This window comes from Lygodium microphyllum, chromosome 22, assembly GCF_053477565.2.
Source record: "Lygodium microphyllum isolate KBCC chromosome 22, Lygodium_microphyllum_v1.1.10, whole genome shotgun sequence".
Taxonomy (NCBI): domain Eukaryota; kingdom Viridiplantae; phylum Streptophyta; class Polypodiopsida; order Schizaeales; family Lygodiaceae; genus Lygodium; species Lygodium microphyllum.
In genome coordinates this window covers 37,581,533-37,600,954 of record NC_141156.1, presented here as the reverse complement: position 1 = coordinate 37,600,954, position 19,422 = coordinate 37,581,533, and the positions used below count along the sequence as shown (strand labels likewise).

General features: G+C 38.7%; 1 protein-coding gene across 9 annotated transcripts; it reads right to left on the bottom strand.

The window, feature by feature from the left end:
• Positions 1-9,895: 9,895 nt before the first annotated feature.
• Positions 9,896-17,497, bottom strand: LOC148017035 (protein trichome berefringence-like 7). 9 transcript variants are annotated; one of them, XM_087663548.1, is made up of 6 exons: positions 16,420-17,392; positions 15,856-16,245; positions 11,697-11,855; positions 10,950-11,552; positions 10,745-10,830; positions 9,914-10,425 (listed from the first exon to the last, which is right to left on the bottom strand). In XM_087663548.1, exons 1-4 carry the CDS (start codon positions 16,890-16,892, stop codon positions 11,246-11,248), a joined length of 1,329 nt encoding a protein of 442 aa, XP_087519674.1. In that variant the 5' UTR covers positions 16,893-17,392; the 3' UTR covers positions 9,914-10,425; positions 10,745-10,830; positions 10,950-11,245. The 9 variants fall into 9 exon arrangements, with proteins under 9 accessions (XP_087519679.1, XP_087519678.1, XP_087519674.1 ...); XM_087663549.1 differs by having other exon boundaries at positions 9,914-10,422; XM_087663550.1 differs by having other exon boundaries at positions 10,745-10,820.
• Positions 17,498-19,422: the final 1,925 nt, after the last annotated feature.

Genomic DNA, 19,422 nt, shown 5'->3' with positions numbered 1-19,422 from the left:
CATGCATTGTAGTGATTAGATACTAGTCTCGATACAGAAAAGCAACCACTTCATTGGACCAAGGTTTTTGTTAAGAACATGCTTGGACTAGTATGTATATATGATATTGATCATGATCCACCAACCTCTGTACACTTTGGAAAAACTTACTTTCTACTTAACAAGAAAATCTAGCTTTTGAATGGATACATCAATATTAATTGTCAATCAGTCATCAAAGGGACACTCATGATGTAATGAAGCAAATTAGGCCAATGGAAAACAATGACAGCAGGCTAAATGCCTTTGTGATAAAACTAGAGGTCTAGGGCTTAGGGTTTGCTATAAATAGGCAGCCCTAGCCAAAGTTAGGGGCCTTTTGCCATTTGGACATGTTATTCATGTAAGTTTTCTTGGTAGTCACATTAGTTTTCTTGTTCTTCACCAAGATGGAGGTGAGTTTCCATGGCACCAGCTTGGGGTGTGTTCCAAGAATCCTTTCTTGTATTCATGTTTTCACCATAGGTTAATGTAGTGATTTCTTCATTTTCCATTGTTCCATAGTTAGATTTTATGGTAGTCTAGGACCTTCATTACAATGGTATCAGAGCCTTGCTTTGATCCAAGCTAGGCTTTAATTCCATCATTTTCATGATTATGATCTTGCTGGGGAGGTCATTTTCATGGAAAATCTAGTTATAGGCATCATTTCTGTGTAACTGGACTTGAAGATACAGTTACATGGTTTGGTTTCTCCTTGACAGTGACTAGACTGGTTGTACTACTTCAAACTGTGGTTATTTTAGTGTTTCTTCACAGAGATATGGGGGCAAGATGGAGGTTCATAACTACTTTGACAGGTCGTCATCAAATTTTACCTCATATTGAAAACATATGGATCAAAAGAGGGTCAGACATGGCTGAAGGACACTTAAACCAAGGTTACTTTTGAGAGGGAAGGGTTTGCTTCTAGACTCAGCCTTTCTCTCTCCTCTTCTCAAGCTTTTCTGTGAGCTTCAATGGTGGATTTCCTTTCATATCTTCTTTCTTTTACATCAATGACATGAATACTTGTCAAAGTCTCATTCTACTTGACACATGGAGTATGGTCATAACCATTCTTGGAAGGATTGATGCAAGACGTGGTCATCAGGATCATATCAAAATGCACTGTTCTTGCTTTTGGTGAGAACGGAGCTGGCCTGATGTTCAAGAGTTTCATGCGTGTGGTGTCGCGAGATGTAATCCGACTCAAGCTGCAAGTCTGAATTCAGTGGGACGTTCATGATCACACAATACACTGCTTCCTCAAAGGTCTCTGGAGCCACCTACAAGTCATGGAGCATCAACAACCAATCGACAGGCGTTTCCGGAGTCTCTATGTTCCTTTTCCCTTTCTTCTCCTTCTTCTTCTTCTTGTTTGACTTCTTCTACTTCCTCTATGTTATCTTCTCTCGCTGCGCTCTCTCCCACCGCCATAGCTGGATCTGCTACTGTACCCAGCACGTTCTTCATAACGAGATCCACCTCCATACCCGGCACCATAGCTACCTCCACCTCCACCACCTCCAGACCTGCTCTGAGCCTGATTCACGGTAATGTTACGTCCATCGAGTTCTTTTCCATTCATGGAGTCAATGGCATCCCGCATGGACTGCTCGTCCGCAAAGGATCGGCCACCGGCTTGCTCCACAGCAAGCTGCAAACAATGACAGAGCACGCACCAGCAGATTCTCAAAGGATTCCGAAACATCTGTTGGAGAAAATGCAGTATTACCAGAATTCCAAACAGAATGCAGTATTACCAGAATTCCAAACAGTTTGCCCATATGAAGGGACCTCATGATAAAATCACATCTGTTGTCATTTCTTCAGTTCTTGCAGGAACAGCTATAGTCATGATGGCACATGGATTCTGGAACATGGCTTATGGAATTGGGAAGAAAGAATAAGTTGGATTCCATGTGCATCTGATTAACCATTCTCATGAATTTTCATCAGAAAGACCAGCGCAATCGGCCCAGGCCAGACAGTTTCTGGCATTTGAGCAAGCAATCCCTCTTCTGAGAACTCACACCATCGCTATCAAAGAAAGAAGAACAGGGAGAAGAAAAGGGGAGATGCCTTGATCCTAATCTTGGATTTTGGCCTTGACGTTGTCGATGGTGTCCGAGTTCCCAACCTCAAGGGTGATGGTCTTACCAGTGAGGGTCTTCACGAAGATCTGCATACTGATGACTAAATGATGGTTCGAAGAGTGAATAGGAAGGAGATGGAGCTCTCCTATCTCATTTATCACATATTCCGTACCCTGTCCAACAAGTGATTCCTGCATTTCTGTAGCATTATAGCGGCCTTGCCTCCTGTGGACTTGCGAGCCGTCAAAGCGATCCCTTAAGCACTTCTCCACAAGCTCCAGCGGGTTTGACGCTGCAGCTCCTAAACAATCAGATGAGGAACTTGAGGGTGAACAAAATGACGTTGAAGTAGAAGCATGGCTCTATGAGACTTGCACTCTAGCATTGCAACTTGTGGCTGATCTCTTTGTGAAGTTTTATGGTGTTGTCAACCCTATTGTGGGAAAAATTTTGCATCTGTTGACAGGATTTACAGAACGGTCTCATCAGAGTTTGGTAGCAATAGGCATTGCTGCATTTGTACATCTGATTAGCAATGCAAGGCACCTTTTCTCTGATGAGAAGTGGTCAGAGGTTTTGTCAGCTTAGAAAGAGGCTGTCATTTGCACTTTGATATTGTCAACAGAGGGTTGGAGAATGATACTTCTGTTGGCACTGCTTTGGTCGATTTGTTCAGCACAGCTAGCTCCCTTATAGAAGCACAGGACATTTTTAACAAGCTAACAGATCGAGATGTTGTTGCATGGAGTGCACTAATTGCAAGATATCTTGAACAAGGCCTTGCTGAGTAAGCACTAACTTGTTTTAAGCAGATGCAACTTGAGGGTTTGCGTCTAGATCCTACTGCTTATGTATGCAGCTTGAAAGCTTGTGGCTTGATTGGGGCAATAGAACAAGAAGCACAGAAAGTGTTTAATGATCTGGCAGTCAGATATGTAGTCTCATGGACTGCATCCATTACTAGATATGCTGAACATGGGTTTGACAAGGAAGCTTTAAGCCAGTTTGTACAGATGTAGCAGGATGGCATCTCTCAAATGTTGTTACATATATTTCCATACTAAAATCTTGCGCAAGCATGGGTTTTATTGAAGTAGGCAAAGAAAACACATGTTGAAATTGCCACGAAGGGACTAGAAACAGATCTTTCAATGGGAAACACACAACTTCAAATGCAATTGAGTGCTTAGCGAGTTGTATTTGACTCACCATTCAAGGGTATGATGCTCAAGTATTTGGTTGTTTGATCAATGGAAATTGATCAATGAACATCTATGGACAAATGGTTCAATGTTATGGATGCAACATGGTAATGAAGAATGGCAGCAAGATGTATTCTCTCTTGGACAAATGGAATGCAGGGATGAGTATGCAATGAATGTACCATACAATCTACTTCAGCCCTACACTTTGGAAGAGTTAGTACTTTGATGTATGTAGGGGTATGAATAGGGCATACATGTTCATTGGCTTCCCTATGGGCAAAAGAGAGTCTCTTTCAGTGAATCTTGACTTGGATTCATATTGACCATTTCTTGGGTATTCTTAAGCAAGATTTGCTTCAGTTTTGGAATTGCAGAGGTTATTTTCATCTATTTCAATATCCTACAGCTCTTCCCTACTCCTTTGAGTGTTTTGGTGTTGGATATTTGCTCAAATTTTGATGAGAAGTACAAAAGACACTTGAAACAAGGCATTCACTCTTTACAGAGTGTGTCTGGCTGACAACAAAAAGCATTTCCAGAATTGTCTATACTTATCCATTTGCAGAGCTTGATAACTCATTTGAAAGAGTATTGTATAAGCTTCAAATAAAGCCATAAAGCACTCAATTTGGACAATTGGAGCTCAAGTTATTGAGGATTTTTCCACTGCTGTATACTCAGACTGCATGTATAAAATGGGAGACAGACATGGATATTTTGATGGAAGGGTGGATAATCATGCATATAATGATCCATATGAGCAGTATGAAGCTTGTGCATTATGCATGAATGGTGGGCAGCATCAATCTTATGCATATGAGCATGATATGGGTGCAAATAATGCCTATGGCACACACTATGCAGGGTACCAAGGACAGCCAGCTTATGTCATGGATTATCATGAGGAAGAAGAAGTACTAACCCGTCCTTTCTCCTTCAACAATGTTCATGGTACCTACTTTTCAAGCCGTATGTTGGATGATCTCATTTCTAGAGGTCTATGCTACAAATGTGGAGAGAAGAATGTTATTGGTCATCCAAATGTATGCAGGGCACAGCATGTTAGAATTTCAGTTATCTTAGAATGGCCTACTCCTTTTGGCACCCGAAGAAAGCTTATACCTCATCAAGAGCTGATGGAAATGAAAAGACAACTCATATGCTATAAATGTGAGGGTCAATGGTCTCCTAATCATGAGAGTTACTAGAGGAATAGTCACTTTGCTACAGCCCTTGTATTGGAGGATTCTAATGTAAATGTATCTCAAGTGGAAGTGCAAGTTTGTCATGGACAGCAAGAAGAGGATAAAGCTGTTGATAATAAAGTTGAAAATGTAGTGGGAAAGCTTAGGGAAATGTCTCTTAATGCAATGCATGCAGAAATTTGTAAAGAGCAAGCATACTTGGAAGATCAAGAAGAAGAAGAAGATTCAAATGACCAAGTTGAAGAGCAAGATGATGCAGCTGAAGATGAAGAGCAAGAGTATGCAGATTCAAATGAAGATAGTGCACAAGAAGAATTTGTTGCAGATATGAACGACAATGTATATGTGCATGATGATGAGTTATCATGGGGTAATGATGAAGACATGTATCAGCCTATCCTTGATCATCATCAGCCTATAAATGATCATGGACTGCGACTACCTTATGATGGCATTTCGACTGTGTATGATTTTGGTTATGGGGCTGATATGACATATGACTTTGATGTGTCATTTCCTTATGATCTAGGGATTTATCTTGATGATTATGAAATTTTGGATGGATTTCCATATGACTCGAGAGGTTGTGACCATTATTTTGGAGGATTTCCATATGATCCCGGAGGTTATTATGGATGATTGGATGATGATTTGACATCCCTTGACCTCCAAATTTGATTGACAGCTTGTCTTCATTGGATTTTGACATGGTTTATGGAAAAAAAAAAAAACAGTTGAAGAAGCATGAGCTCATTGTTTAATACAGCTTGCTGTATTAAACTACTATCATGAAAATAAATGGTTTGACATCATCAAAATCATCATTTGATGATTGGATATGATGCTTCTAGGTGTATTCTTCAAAATGACACCTCATTTGTTGGATTTGGAGCTATATTTAAGAAGTTATGACTCTTTTTCTATCACTGCCCTTCTATGGACAGCATGAGCAACATGCAGGCAGTCATCAACTTCTTGGACCATGGAATCTTCTTCAAATTGTGCTTTCGGACATTCATGACATATCCATTGTAATATCTTCCCATTTGCAGCTTTGAGGACAAAGCTAATTGAGGTAGGGAGGGTTTGTAATGAAGCAAATTAGGCCAATGGAAAACAATGACAGCAGGCTAAATGCCTTTGTGATAAAACTAGAGGTCTAGGGCTTAGGGTTTGCTATAAATAGGCAGCCCTAGCCAAAGTTAGGGGCCTTTTGCCATTTGGACATGTTATTCATGTAAGTTTTCTTGGTAGTCACATTAGTTTTCTTGTTCTTCACCTACATGGAGGTGAGTTTCCATGGCACCAGCTTGGGGTGTGTTCCAAGAATCCTTTCTTGTATTCATGTTTTCACCATAGGTTAATGTAGTGATTTCTTCATTTTCCATTGTTCCATAGTTAGATTTTATGGTAGTCTAGGACCTTCATTACACGTGATTAATGTGGACTACACCCATCAAGAGGACATAAAAACAATCTCCACAATTCATCAAGCATAATCTTATTCTGGTCTCCAAGAGGTGGCGCATTTCATGTTAGAGTTTGGTTATTATATTTGCAATCCTACTATATGCCAACATGTTTATGATATATTATGAGCATATGCATGCACCTATTCATTTAGGTATAAACAATGAGTCATTTGCACAAAGCTTAAATTGCCATTTTTTCAAAATTTGGCAAAATGAGATTATATGCATGACATACTTCTATTGAAGCATCCACGTATGAGAATAGCAAGGAAGCAACAATTTTATATAACATAGCATTCAATGGACCTTTCCTTCTACATTCAAAAATATTTTCTTCCTAAGTGCAAAATTATTCATAACTCAAAAAAATGAAGTCTCAATGTATAGACTTGAGTGATATGCTTGTGTGTTTGATTGCATCTAGAAGACATCTTGCTTCATATGCATAGTATGCTATGTAGCCACAAGAAAAATTGTCAATGTTTCTTATTTATTTCCATGGAACAAATCCATCTTGTTATGCATGTAATATGTTAATGAGTGATTTACCAACTCCATTGGAACCAGCTTATACATTGTTATCGTTAATGACAACCACTCAATTGTTGACACATGGCCTAAAAACTTCAACCATTCATGCGAGGCACAATTTCAATGTATAGGAATCACCAATCGTTGATAATTTGGTGTCCTTCAAAAAATAATCTCACATCCAACATAACTTTTACCATGACAGTATCCTAGCTAGGGAAGTTCCATTTTTCCAAATGCTAATGTTTATTTATTAAACTTGGCCCTAGTAAACCGACTTCCCAATTATTTGCCTCAACATTAGAAAAGACTTTGATATGCTAGTTATATTACTCTGACACACATGCAAATGTATAAAGCTCTTTTAATGATAAGATAGATGCCTAAGAGTAATGATTCTAATGTGACACAATGAGAATTCAACTAATATCACACATCATAAAAAATTTGTCAATTCTCACTTGAATTTTGATTACAAAACATCTTGGTTGGAATATTTGCACCTTTGATGCAAAATCCATTAGCCTTTAGGGTTCAAATATCATACTCACCTTAGAAACATAGCCATGAGTGCTCAAATATATGGTCATACATTGTGTGATTAGTCTATCGAATAACATCGAGCCCATATGCTATTGAGAGAGAGAAAACACACATACCATTTTTGAATACTTGCGCCTAAAAGAGACAAGAAATCATTAGCACCTACTAGCCCAAAATCTTGCGCCAAGACAGAGAAACATGCGAGGGGTAGTGGTAGAGAGAGAGTGCCAAAGCAACAAGCTCTTTTTTTCTAGGGGGAGGAACATCACCATAGGAGAGAGAGTTTTGGGTGGAGAGAAGAGAGAGAACAATCAAGGAAGGGATTAGGCAATGGCATCGAGGGTATTCTTTTTGTTCAAGAGAGGAGATAGGGACGACATAGATCATGGTAGCAATGAGGATGTGAAGAGAGAAATAAAGAGAGGACATGATGCACAACAAAAATAAGTTACAAAGATATCAAACAGTGGCAGGTGCATATAAAAGATTTTAGAAATAATATTCTATTTCAAAACTTGACAAAAATAAGCTATGAAGATAACAATTTTCAAATGATGCATATAGAGATTTTAGAGTAACTTTTGATTTTATAAATTTACATTTCTATTTTAAGTGCTAAGGAAAATTGTTGCCCAAAGTAAACACTATGGTTACAAGGTGGGCAAGCCAAAAAGCTTGTTAAAGTTGCATCCCTTTCTTCTCATTAGACAAGTCTAAGGCTCTTACAAGCCCCAATTCACATGCGTTTGGTTTAATGGGTTAATTTCAATTTTGTTTTTGGAAACATTGCAAAGATTGAGAGGAAGAAGAAGAGCCTCTCCTTAGTGTCACACACTTTGTGCCACATAATCTCTCCCTCTCAAACACAACTCCTCACTTAAACTCTTACCCAACAAGCTATGGAAGCTAGAGGGAAAAAGGGAAGGGAAGTAAGAGATAAAGATGAGCTTCATCTCTTGAGTCCATCACTCGAGGTCACTCTCTGTCTCCCTCACTTTGAAGCAATGTTGCACAAGAAGATAGAATAGTAGAAGCTCCAAAGTTTGCACACACAAGAATGAGCTCTCTATTCATTTTTCACTTTTTATACATTAGGGTTAGGTTAGGATTTTCCACTTAAGTTGGGCACTCTCTACCCTTTTCTACTTAGGTTGTCATTAGTCCTTTTTCCTTTTGCATACTCTTAACCTTTGTGGACACACTTTAGATAAAATGCAATAGAGATTTTCCGCAACCCTCACATCCATCATAAGTTTTCTAAATTAACATTGGGAGATATTACAACTTGCAAAGGAGTGAGCATTGCTCACACTAAATGTCTACAAGTAATACACATGATGTAATTGCAAGTGCACCCTACAAACAAGCAATGCCTAAAGTAGCAGAATGAAGTCCAAAAGAATATCACTTTCCAAAAGTGATTTATACCACTTTGACTTTGCATCCTTCGTTGTCTCTTTAAGGTTAATAGTTTTCTCACATATCTTATTTCCTTCTATTGCGTTTTAATATTCTTAGATATGGGTGAGATAGGCATGGCACCAATCAAAAATGAAAAGTAAAGGTATTTGTATAGACACAAATGAGTTTTGTGTGTGTGTGGAAACTCTTAAAAGAATAAGAGCTCAATCCATGTTCCACCTGTTGAGCTAGTATTGGCCCCAATAACCATTAAAGCATCACTCATAGAGCAAAGGGGATTCTTTATCTATTTTATATATCTTATGTGAAATGTTGGGCTAGAAAATCCATTTTCTCCATGAGGTGGGCATAAAAGACTGAGCGAATGGTTAAAATATTTCTCTCAATCCAACTAAAACATGATCTCTTTTTTTTGCATATATTATGTGTAATCTAATCCCATTTTGACACTCAAAATAGCAATCAAGCAAACCATATTGGCAATGAATTGTAATGTCCAAAACCATGGCAAGAAGGAAACATCATGCATAGCATACATGCAATCCAACCTACTCAAGTTTCCAAATATGGAGCAAAATGGGAACTAAAGCCTTGTTCATGAGGACTATCTAGCAAGACCATGAATTATGTTTAAGAACAAAAGATCTAAATATATTCCAACAGATCACTTTAGAAGAGTCCACGAGTCCATGTATAGATGCAAACTAGGTAAGATCCACACATGTTAAGATTTCCCCATCAATAAACCTCACCTACCAAGCCTAAGGCATGACCACAATTGCTACCATAAGTTCCTATTATGTGGCATCATTAGCTACATACACACTAACCAACCACATGATCTCCTCTTATATATATAATCTCAATCCCAAATCTTCCATACACATCCCTACTTATCAAGACTAGGTGAAATTTCACATGTGCAAAGATCAAAGAATGAAGTAGGCTTTGCCAACAAGAGGAGAGCTTCGATGAGACCCAATGGATTCTCAACAAAAACACATGTTATATTAGCAAACTCCCCATCAAGATGGAATGGCATAACCAATAGCACTTTTTAATAATTGTTACTTACATCAAAATGATATGATTACACTAAAAGTAACTAAAGGACAAATATATAGTTCAAGCTAATTTATATGCTATTCCATGGAGATACAGAGCTTGAGTTGAAATTTTTAATACCAACTTTATATCGGAGTATTTTATAGTCAACACCCCAAAACATAAAACATTCTTTGAATCCATAGCATTGCCAATCCAACTTCCATATGATAGCATGCTTAATAGTAGACGAAACATCCCAACCATTTGCATGCAAAATCAATTATCATTTAAAAATCACATGTTTTAATCCCACAATTGCTCATCCCAAATGACTTAAAAAGCAAAAACAACACCATTAGCTTTTGCAACTAGACTATCAAGAAGGAAGCAATATCAGGTGAGGTCATGGAGTCACAAGAAAGACTAGTATAGTCTACCTTCATGTATTATAGCCATGATAATGCATTCATCTTGCTTATCTTCTTTTTTTAAATGTTTAATTGTTCTCAACCATTATCCATGTTAGTTTCGAGCGATGCATGCCGAGCTAGATGTCATTTTACTAGCTCCTCGACCTTACACCTTACTCTTGTTCTTGAGGGAGGGTTGCGTATGCACATGGGCACATCCATATTTCGTTATTGCAACATGGCGCCGGGTTCCTCAGATGTTTTGCGATGCTTCCTCCATTCGCTACAGCCTACTCCATTCAAGGTAACAGTAGAAGTCTTTTGCATCTCCTAAGTTTCTACTCTCATAGGAATGTCCACTGTAGCTTTGACACTCTCCTCCAGGATCTGACTTTCTTCGTAAGTTATGGTCTCAAGTGATATGGTGCTTTACTAGTGCTCTATACACTTGGAGACATCGCTCTCATCAACTGCTGTTAACATCAGATATTACAAAATGGAGATACATCAACATGGAGCTTCGTGCAAGGCATACCACTTAATTTTAGTTGCTATTTTTCAATGCTTGACAGTACATTGAAGCATTCGAGACATGCTCCTCCAAACTACAGAGAGTCTCAATATGCAGGCATCTGGACCTCACAATGCCAATTATACAGGACATCTCTGTTCCAGTAGAACATCCTTTTGCAATACCTTACTCTTGGGCAAACATGAACCACCATTCCTAAGTGAATGTCCACCAAGCAGCACATTAGAGAGTACAGTTCACCACAGATAGGTGCTCATTACCAGACTTAAAGGAAGTGCAGCCTATGTAAAGGACGCCACAATCAGCAGCCGTTGGATCCAGCCCATACGTCTGATACTGCCGTAAGCTAAAAATAAGTGTGTCCAGTTAAGTCTCAAAAAAACATTGTAAGCTCAAGTCTGAAAGAAAAATGGCTTCCCTCCTAATTATGAATAAAATAGGAAGGATCAAGGCAAAGAAAGCTACCTTGTATAGCTTAGATAAAGAAGTTGGACAGGTCCTCCGGTGATCGCTATCATGTTCCTTCAGTGGTAACTTAGAATTCCTCATTGACGATGGTCTCAAAGCCTGCCCTCAGCTCTACATGCCTTCAAAAAACTGACCGACCAAATATTGGCAGCATTTTAGCTCTTCATAGACAATCTCACTCAGCATTGCATTGACTTATGTCAAGCCATCCAGGCATTTGATTAATGTGCTAAAAGCTTGAAGTTTTTGCATAGAGCAACAGCTATGCTCCAATCAAAACAAAACAAATATGCTCAGTTCAAACCCCAGGGTCCCTCCCCCCTTTGTAGCAAAGCTGCATAGAGCAATCTATTCCAAGAATCAGGTAATCCTGGAAGGCACCAGTGGCCACAGTCTACTGCATTATTTTGTCTGGTCCAATTTGCCACATGGCTATCCCTACGATACGATGACATGGAAGTAATGTTCAGAACAGTTAATGGGACTGTCATATTCTTGACAATATCTACTAACACTGGCAAGTGTGGAAAATCCTCTGAGTACGTTGAGTTTAACACAGGTTTTGTGTCAGATGCACACTGATGACTGCGCCAGCTGCCTCTGTCAATTTTCTAAAGTCTTTAGTTTCAAGAGGTCAACATCAAATTCATGCTTTACGAAAAGTAAAAAATTTAGATCCCTAAAATAAAATGTAGCTATATTCAAGGGGAACCCAAAATTAATCGTTATGATCTTATTACTTACTCCCAATGTGCAGGTTCATAACTTCGAAAAAAGACTTGAGTCTTGGTTAAATTGATCTGTGATTCAACCCAAGTTGCCCATGTCCTCAAAGCTGTTTGATATGCAGTCTGAATACTCATCCCCAGTCTTATAGACTTGTCTACCTGAAAGTAGCAGCCCCTAATGGCATTTAACAACCATGTCAGATACTTCAGTAAAGCTTCTTCACACTATCATTTTCTTTAACTCTTTGAACTACTGTTTCATTTGCCACTCACGATGTCATGTGCTCACAATGGATTCCTTGACAGTAGAAAAGAACACAACCATGCAAACAGATTTTGTGAACACCCCTGTAGAAGCATGGATATAAGACAGTTGCAAAACAAGGTTCTGTGCATATGCCATTTGGCAGCCAAGTGGGTGACAGGCAGCAGCTGCTGAAGTAAACAATTGGACTAGTTGTCAAAAACTTATCCAATCCACATTGATTGTAGGCCTGTGAAAAGGCAGTTTGCTCATGCTTTCCTTCACTCATGCTTTGTCACATCCAACTTGGTACACTTATTAGGTCAACCAGCAATAACTTAAGGCTGGCTGGACTAGTGAGTTTCTAGCGACAGCACAACTGCCCACAGGTTGTGACTCTGCAAAGAGACACAATGGAACATCCTTAACATGAGGCAAGAAAGAGCCACTTGTAATCTACAGCCAGGAGGGCGAATAGAGGGTGATAGAAAGGCAAGAGGACGAGTAGAACTAGGAACTTAAGAGCCAAGCATAATCTACAGCCAGGGGACGACTAGAGGGTTATACCGATGCTGATCCACCTGCTAACCCTAGGGTGAGAATATACCACTCCACTTTGGAGTCATCACAAAACATTTCATTGTAAACATTTCAATTTAGTGCAATTCGATGTCAAGGTCCCTATTAAGTGAAACCGGCTACCTTTATCTCTTTAGAAAATAGGTGGTTTTTTTTAACACAAACATCTAGGTTTTCCAAGAAGGGATAAATGTTCAAACAAAAACATTCCACCATGACGTGGAACTCCATCAATCTCCCAACTACTCAAGAGAATAGCCCAATTTAGCACCACGTTAGTATCTTTAGGTAGGCCTATAGACTCTATATTTAGATGAACCTTGGTGAGGCCATTCACTCTAATTGCCAATCCTTTAACCCTTTGACACATATACCCTTGTACTTATCTTGGCATCCTATGCCCTAATGTAGTCCATCCTTTGACCTCTTAACCCCATCAATGTGTTAGCATGTCAACCCTATGAAGCAATGCTAGGGTTTGCACCAAGAAAACATAAAATGTACAAACACAACTAAAACATGAAAACTTAAACAGAAATGCAATAAACACAAAAATGCAAAATGCAAATAGAGAAGAAAGAGAAATGTGAAGTGAACGATGAAAGATAAATAAACGAGAGTGCACTGAAGGTAGAGCATATGGAGTAATTAGAGAGTGACATGCAAGAAGACGGATCCCAAGGTCTATTACCACTAGTGGGAGCTGAGATGATGCTGAAAGTGGAAGGGCAAAGGCTGGAAACCAAAAGACAGCAGTCTCAAGGCTGAATCTAGTAAACGAAACAATGTAATCACCTAGAAGTGGAGGCAGTCAATCACCGAAGACTGAAAAAAGTTGGCTGACAGCATTAGAAGTGTGTGCTGATGCAAGGCAGCCTGTAGAGACTAAAAAATGTGGGCAGCAAGGATGAGATGAGGGCAACAACTAAGGACATCAGCAATGGAGTGCAGGAAATGCAGCCCAATCTAGTGCACCAAGTGGTTGGCAACAGCTTGGAACAGGTCCCTTGATGTGGCAACAGTTGCTTGGGGCTTGATAGCCAATGTAACTTTCTAAATAAGTCATAAGCAGCTACTTAATCAAAATTTGAATTCAATGGAGGGCTAATTAATGCTTGGGTGATTAATCATAAGCGAGCTGCTCACTTGACCAAACATTAAGCACTAGGCTTAATGTACAACTTAAGTGAGCTATTTTTTGGGCAAAACTTTCAATGAAACTCAATTCTAAGATGCAAACTTTCAATTTAAAAAAAGTTTCATATTGCACCTTGTTCCTTTTGCCATGCCTATAACACATAGCCTATGCACTTATCCACTGCAATTCGGTGTCAAATCCTTCACTACTAGTGCAATGGTCATCGTGCCAAGAGCTAAGATACCAAATTAAAGTTCATCATTATAATTAAAATTTCAAGTCACATTATAATTAAATCATTGAGTTCATTTCTCATTCTAGTGACAATAAAGCCAGGTTATGGCTTGCTCATTATGAACATAGTTACAATGGCTTGATGAGGGTGAAACTTGTGTTTCGAAAATACCAAAATTTGTCATGTTTATATACTTAAACAAAAAATCACGTTTTGCTAATTGAAACATACAAAACATGTTTCCAATATTTGTAAACAGTAACGTAATTGGTTCTATACTTCATCATGTTGATGGATGAGTATTCTATTTTTATGAATGTGTAGTAGCTAGCTGAAGACAAGGAAGATTTTGGTTGCTTCAAATAATTATCAGTAGAAAAAGCCAATCTGAATGGAAGCTTCAAACCTTGGATACAAACTCAGAAGGGGTGGAAAAAGCCTGAATGCAAGTTTTCAGACCTTGGATACAAACTGAGAAGGGGTGGAAAAAGGGGTTGACCTTTATTTTTGGAGAATCTCAAAACAATAAAATAAAGTCAATGTCTTTTTACCCAAAAAAGGCAACCAACAATGCACTCTGCTTCTCACTCAACAACCAGATGATCTAGCTGAGTGCAGAAACACTTAGATGGAAATGACCTAATCTTAGATTAAAAAATGCAGTGGAATGTGAACTTGCCACGTGGAACATACCCAAGAGACTAGAAATGCGGCTGAAAAGTGACGTCATGGAAATTCAACAGCTATAGCTATGGTAGCCAAGGAGCATGCACATGAATTGTGGTTCACTCAAGTATTGGACTGACTCTTTCTATGCCAGACACAAGTCTCTTTGAGACTCCAATGGATTTGTGGCAACTCATGTATTCTGGTAGTCTGAGCTCCATCAAGGAATGCCATGCCAATCATGGAATGTTTGTATTATCAGTGTATTGAGCTAAAAAGTAAGACAATAATCATGAAAACATAGTATCCCAAAATGGTGTTTTGAACCCCTAACACTGTTTCAGACCGAAACATTTCTGAAACTTGAAATATGTTCTGAGATCAACCCTTTTTTTTAAGGTTAGGTTTGTGAAAAAAAGTTTTTGCTTATATTGAAGTACAAATGCATGGATTTAATGCTAAAATCTGAAACTCCTCCCTCCATTTCCAAAACTGCCTGAAACTCAGAGACTCTGCTTTTTACTGTTTCCATTTTCTCTGTTTCCAAAACTCCCCCATACTATGCATGGAAACTACTATAATCTTTCTACAACACTTATGATGACTATGTAGTATGTACATTGATATATGCAATGGAACAGTAGAGCTAGATGTATCCTAACTTTCGAGTGGATTGCAAAAACTGAAGCTCTGGATTCTACAGTTGTTTAGCTATCAAGGGCTCAATGGTAAAACATACCTATGTGCCAAGACTCACCATGATTAGTAGCACCAGAAATCCTGTTGCATTGCAACAACTATTGTCAATAAGTGCAAAGGCAGCCAATGTAGCAATGCCATGCCAGAAGTGGTCAGATAGATAAGATTTCTCACTTGTGCATATTCAACGCATCAACTAGTTGCACCAGCAAAAGCCACAATGTCCATGGTCATTCTAGCTAGACGCTTAACAAGACATGCCAAGTTTAGCTGAAACGATGGCATAATAGAAAGTTTAAGGCCTAAAACATCCCCGTTTTATCTAGCTCTCATTTTCTTGAGATATTGATAATTTTCTTGGATCTAAAGCAACTAATGTCAAATGGGAAAAAGAAAGCCATATCACTGTACTCAACTGGTTACCAACTTCAATGTTTTTCCAACTTCCCTAGTTCTTTGGATGAATATAGAAGTAGTTACAAAAAGGACACGGGTAAAGCTATAAATTATACATCTACATGACTTCACAGAACATTCCTTCAACAAAATAATGTCCTGCCACACACTTTGGTAAAACAAACCACTACAAACTGCTAGACTCTTGAAAGTGATACCTTGTAAAAGTTTTTGATGATGTCCACCAGTGACCAGTATTGAAAACCAGAACATCTGCTTCTAGCCACTTGGAGGCTGCTTCTTCTAGCTTATCAAGTTTTAAGGTTGAGTGAACTCTTCTAGGAACATGTTTTGGTGGCGCACCCTCCTGTACAAGGTATGGAGAACGGAAGTATTCAATAGTAAAATTAAATTCACTGAATGTGACAGCCAAGTAAGTCCGTGTTTTTGTTATAGAGTTTCCATTCACTTCATATACAGATTTCTTGTCTGAAAGGTCAGCCATAAGCATGCAGATAAGAGATTCCCATTGGGTTCTCCCCATAGAATCACCAATAAATGCAATTCGCAGACCTTTCAGCTTCTTACGGAACTCTTTCGCATCAAATCTGCAATCGGTTCATGTTCTGTTAAGACCTTAGATCCAGAGAGAAAACAATCCGTGCAGCTTTTTAGATTTCACAAGTTAAAGAGTGTTAACATGATAGCATTATTAGTTGAGTCACCCTTATACTCAAGCAAGCAAAATAACTTGAGCATACAACAATGAGAAAGAATCTTACAATGGCATGTCACATCCTTGCGGCTGCCATCTCCAATTTAAGTACTCCGAATCTTGGCGCCCATTATCTAGGCAGCTGAAGCCAGCCTCGACAAAGGGACAAGTGGTGGAATTGTAAATAGGAGGCGAGCTGTCATAAATCCAATTCCCAGTGTAGATATCACAGATGGCCCAACCGGACGGCACTTTCTCTATAGATTCGCTTCCATCAGCATCAGCGTACGACCAAAATGTCTCCTCCTGCTTGTTTTCAACTGCCTGGAACCGTAACAAATGGCTTGAATGCATGTAAGTCGACCGCGGCAGCAAAAAAAGCACCGAGATGAGGCAAGTGCAAAGTAGAAGGAGCCGAGGCACGAGAAGCAATCTCCGAGGCCGACTGACAGTAGTCGGTCTCGGCAGGTGCTTGCCGGAGGATGCCCTGGCAAGGAAAAATGCAGCCGATGAGATCCTCCATGACAGAGAGCTCCACATTCGATGCCAGATTTGGAGGCAAAACACATCTACTATGCAACAAAGGCTACAGAGGGATAATGCTGTGTCGATAAGGTCTGATCGAATCAGGAAAAGATGAGCTGAGCACTTTGGCACACATAGGTCTGCACATGGCGATGCCTAATGATGGTTTCTGTCCATCTTGGCGCATGTGTAATCTGGCAGCTGGCGATGCCTGTTACTAGTTAGTTTCTGTCCAAATTGTCGCATGCTGCTGCTAGTCTGTCATCTGGATCTCTCCTCAGACAGCAATCCAAAGTCATGATGGACTCGCGATCCAACATCTTCTGATCGACTGAACTGATAAAGACTCGCCACCAGCCTATGCTTCTGATTCACAAGAACGTCGTTATTAAGCAATAAATATGGAAATTGAATAAAAGTGATTATTAAGCAATAACAATAGAAACTACAATATTTGGACACGTGAAAAATTTTCAGTATCAAATTCCAAAGGCTGGTGTAAAGCCAAGAACTGTTAGCTCAAGTGGTAGCAAAATCATGCACTAAACTCACGATCAAGGGTTCCATTCTCGCAAGTAGTGGCAGAGCATCCATTCTCCTGGATAGCACTATGGCACCCTGTATAATGTATGATCTAAAAAGCTGACTGTGGCTCCACTCAATTGGTCACCAAGATGGGTGTTGTAATGGGACCACTTTTAAAGATATGTTGTCAATGGTATGGGCCCCCCTTGACTACAAGTGTCAATGTAAGCCCCAATATTCAATTAATATACAAAGTCATTTCACGTCTAAAACATTGATGCAAATACCAACGATGATGAAGATAGGTTAAAGGGGCTAAAAGGTGACCTCCTCCAAAAATAAAAACCACCGCGTTTAAACATTGGTACAAATAGCAACAATGATGATGATAGGTTAAAGGGGCTAAAAGGTGACTTCCCCCAAAAGCACAACCCAAACAACCCCAATTTAGTGATAATTTTGCACTAAAGGTGCAACTCTTTAAGCCACTTCACACTAAGGCACAAATTCTTAAACACCAATAGATTGGTGCTGCTAGGGAAGTGCAAACCAAGGATCAACTCATGCACATGCAATACTCAACCCACGCTCACTCCAATTGGGCTATGACCCCATTTGTGTATGGTACAAATCCTTATGTATTACATATATCTACTGTGAGTAAAACGATCAAACCATCCAAATTTTTCATATTTTGGATTTTGTAAAACCTTGAAACAACTTGTGCTTGAACACCACTCTATTGACCCCTTATTGTCACTATTTTGTGAAGCCTTCATTTATAACTAGGTCTATTTGATAAAAATATCAAAATGCCCCCTTTTTTTTCAATGTCATATGATGTACATAGCTCAACTATAAAATAAATATTATAATTCACTTAAAAAAGAAAGATTTGATGGGGAATAGTTCATTGCCCTCCTATTGGCCATTTTACCCTTGAACTATCACTATATTGGCCATTTTACCCTATGAGACTAAATACTATTATTTGATGATGATGATGGTACAAGGCTAAACACTATTCTTTCAAAGTAAGAAACTAGTGAGCAATCTAGACAAAGTAATTGGTTTCATCATAAAGATTGATAGATTGACACAAGCCACTATTTCACCATTATGTTTCATAAAATTGAACAACCCTTTTGTAACATACCCTACACAAATGCAACAAGGTGAAAGGTCCACAAAGTCCTATTGCTCTAGCATGAATGGTTACAGCAATTTTATGTTGGATTTGATTGAAAGAGGGAGTTATACATTAAAGAGCAAGGTCCAAATTGGAATGTTGACATGAACAATATGGGTCCACTCATAGTTGTTTTGGTAAATCTTAAATGGCATTCTTCAAATCAATAGCTACATTCTCAATTCTTAAAAGCAATAATGCTTGAAGAAAGGATATTAGTTATTGCAAAATGGAATCTAGATCTTGTTAGAAGAGTAAAATAGGTAGCATAATAATGAAAGACACAAGGTCAAGGAAAGTGACAATGCACAAGATGTAATCGGGAATAGAAATCCACTATGACAAGGGTATAATGGTTGAGTGCCAACTTATACACTCCACAAACTCCCTCTCTCAATTGCAAGAATCTACAAGTACATAAATAAACAATGGTATGTGGCCATACTCCCTCCTTTTATAGACAAAAATAAAGGAGTTATCGTACCACAAAATAGGTTGTTGGCCAATTACCAAACAAAGAATAAAGAGAGTGCCCATAAATTAAGATGTAAGGTAACTGCAAAATGTTTCACTTTTCAAACATTTCACCCCTGAAACATTGTGTGTCACCCCAAAACGTTTCACCTTTGGCAAATTCCCAAATGAAATGCTTGAATTAATATATATATCATAGTTTTTTTAAATAAGCAATAAGTTGCAACTTATATATATTTATGCCATGCAAATCCTTTTATGTCAACAAATGATGTTATCCTAAATATAAGGTGTCCAAAAAGCATTTAAAATTTAAGAAAAAACACTTTTTTTTCATATAAAACCCATGTTTTAGTC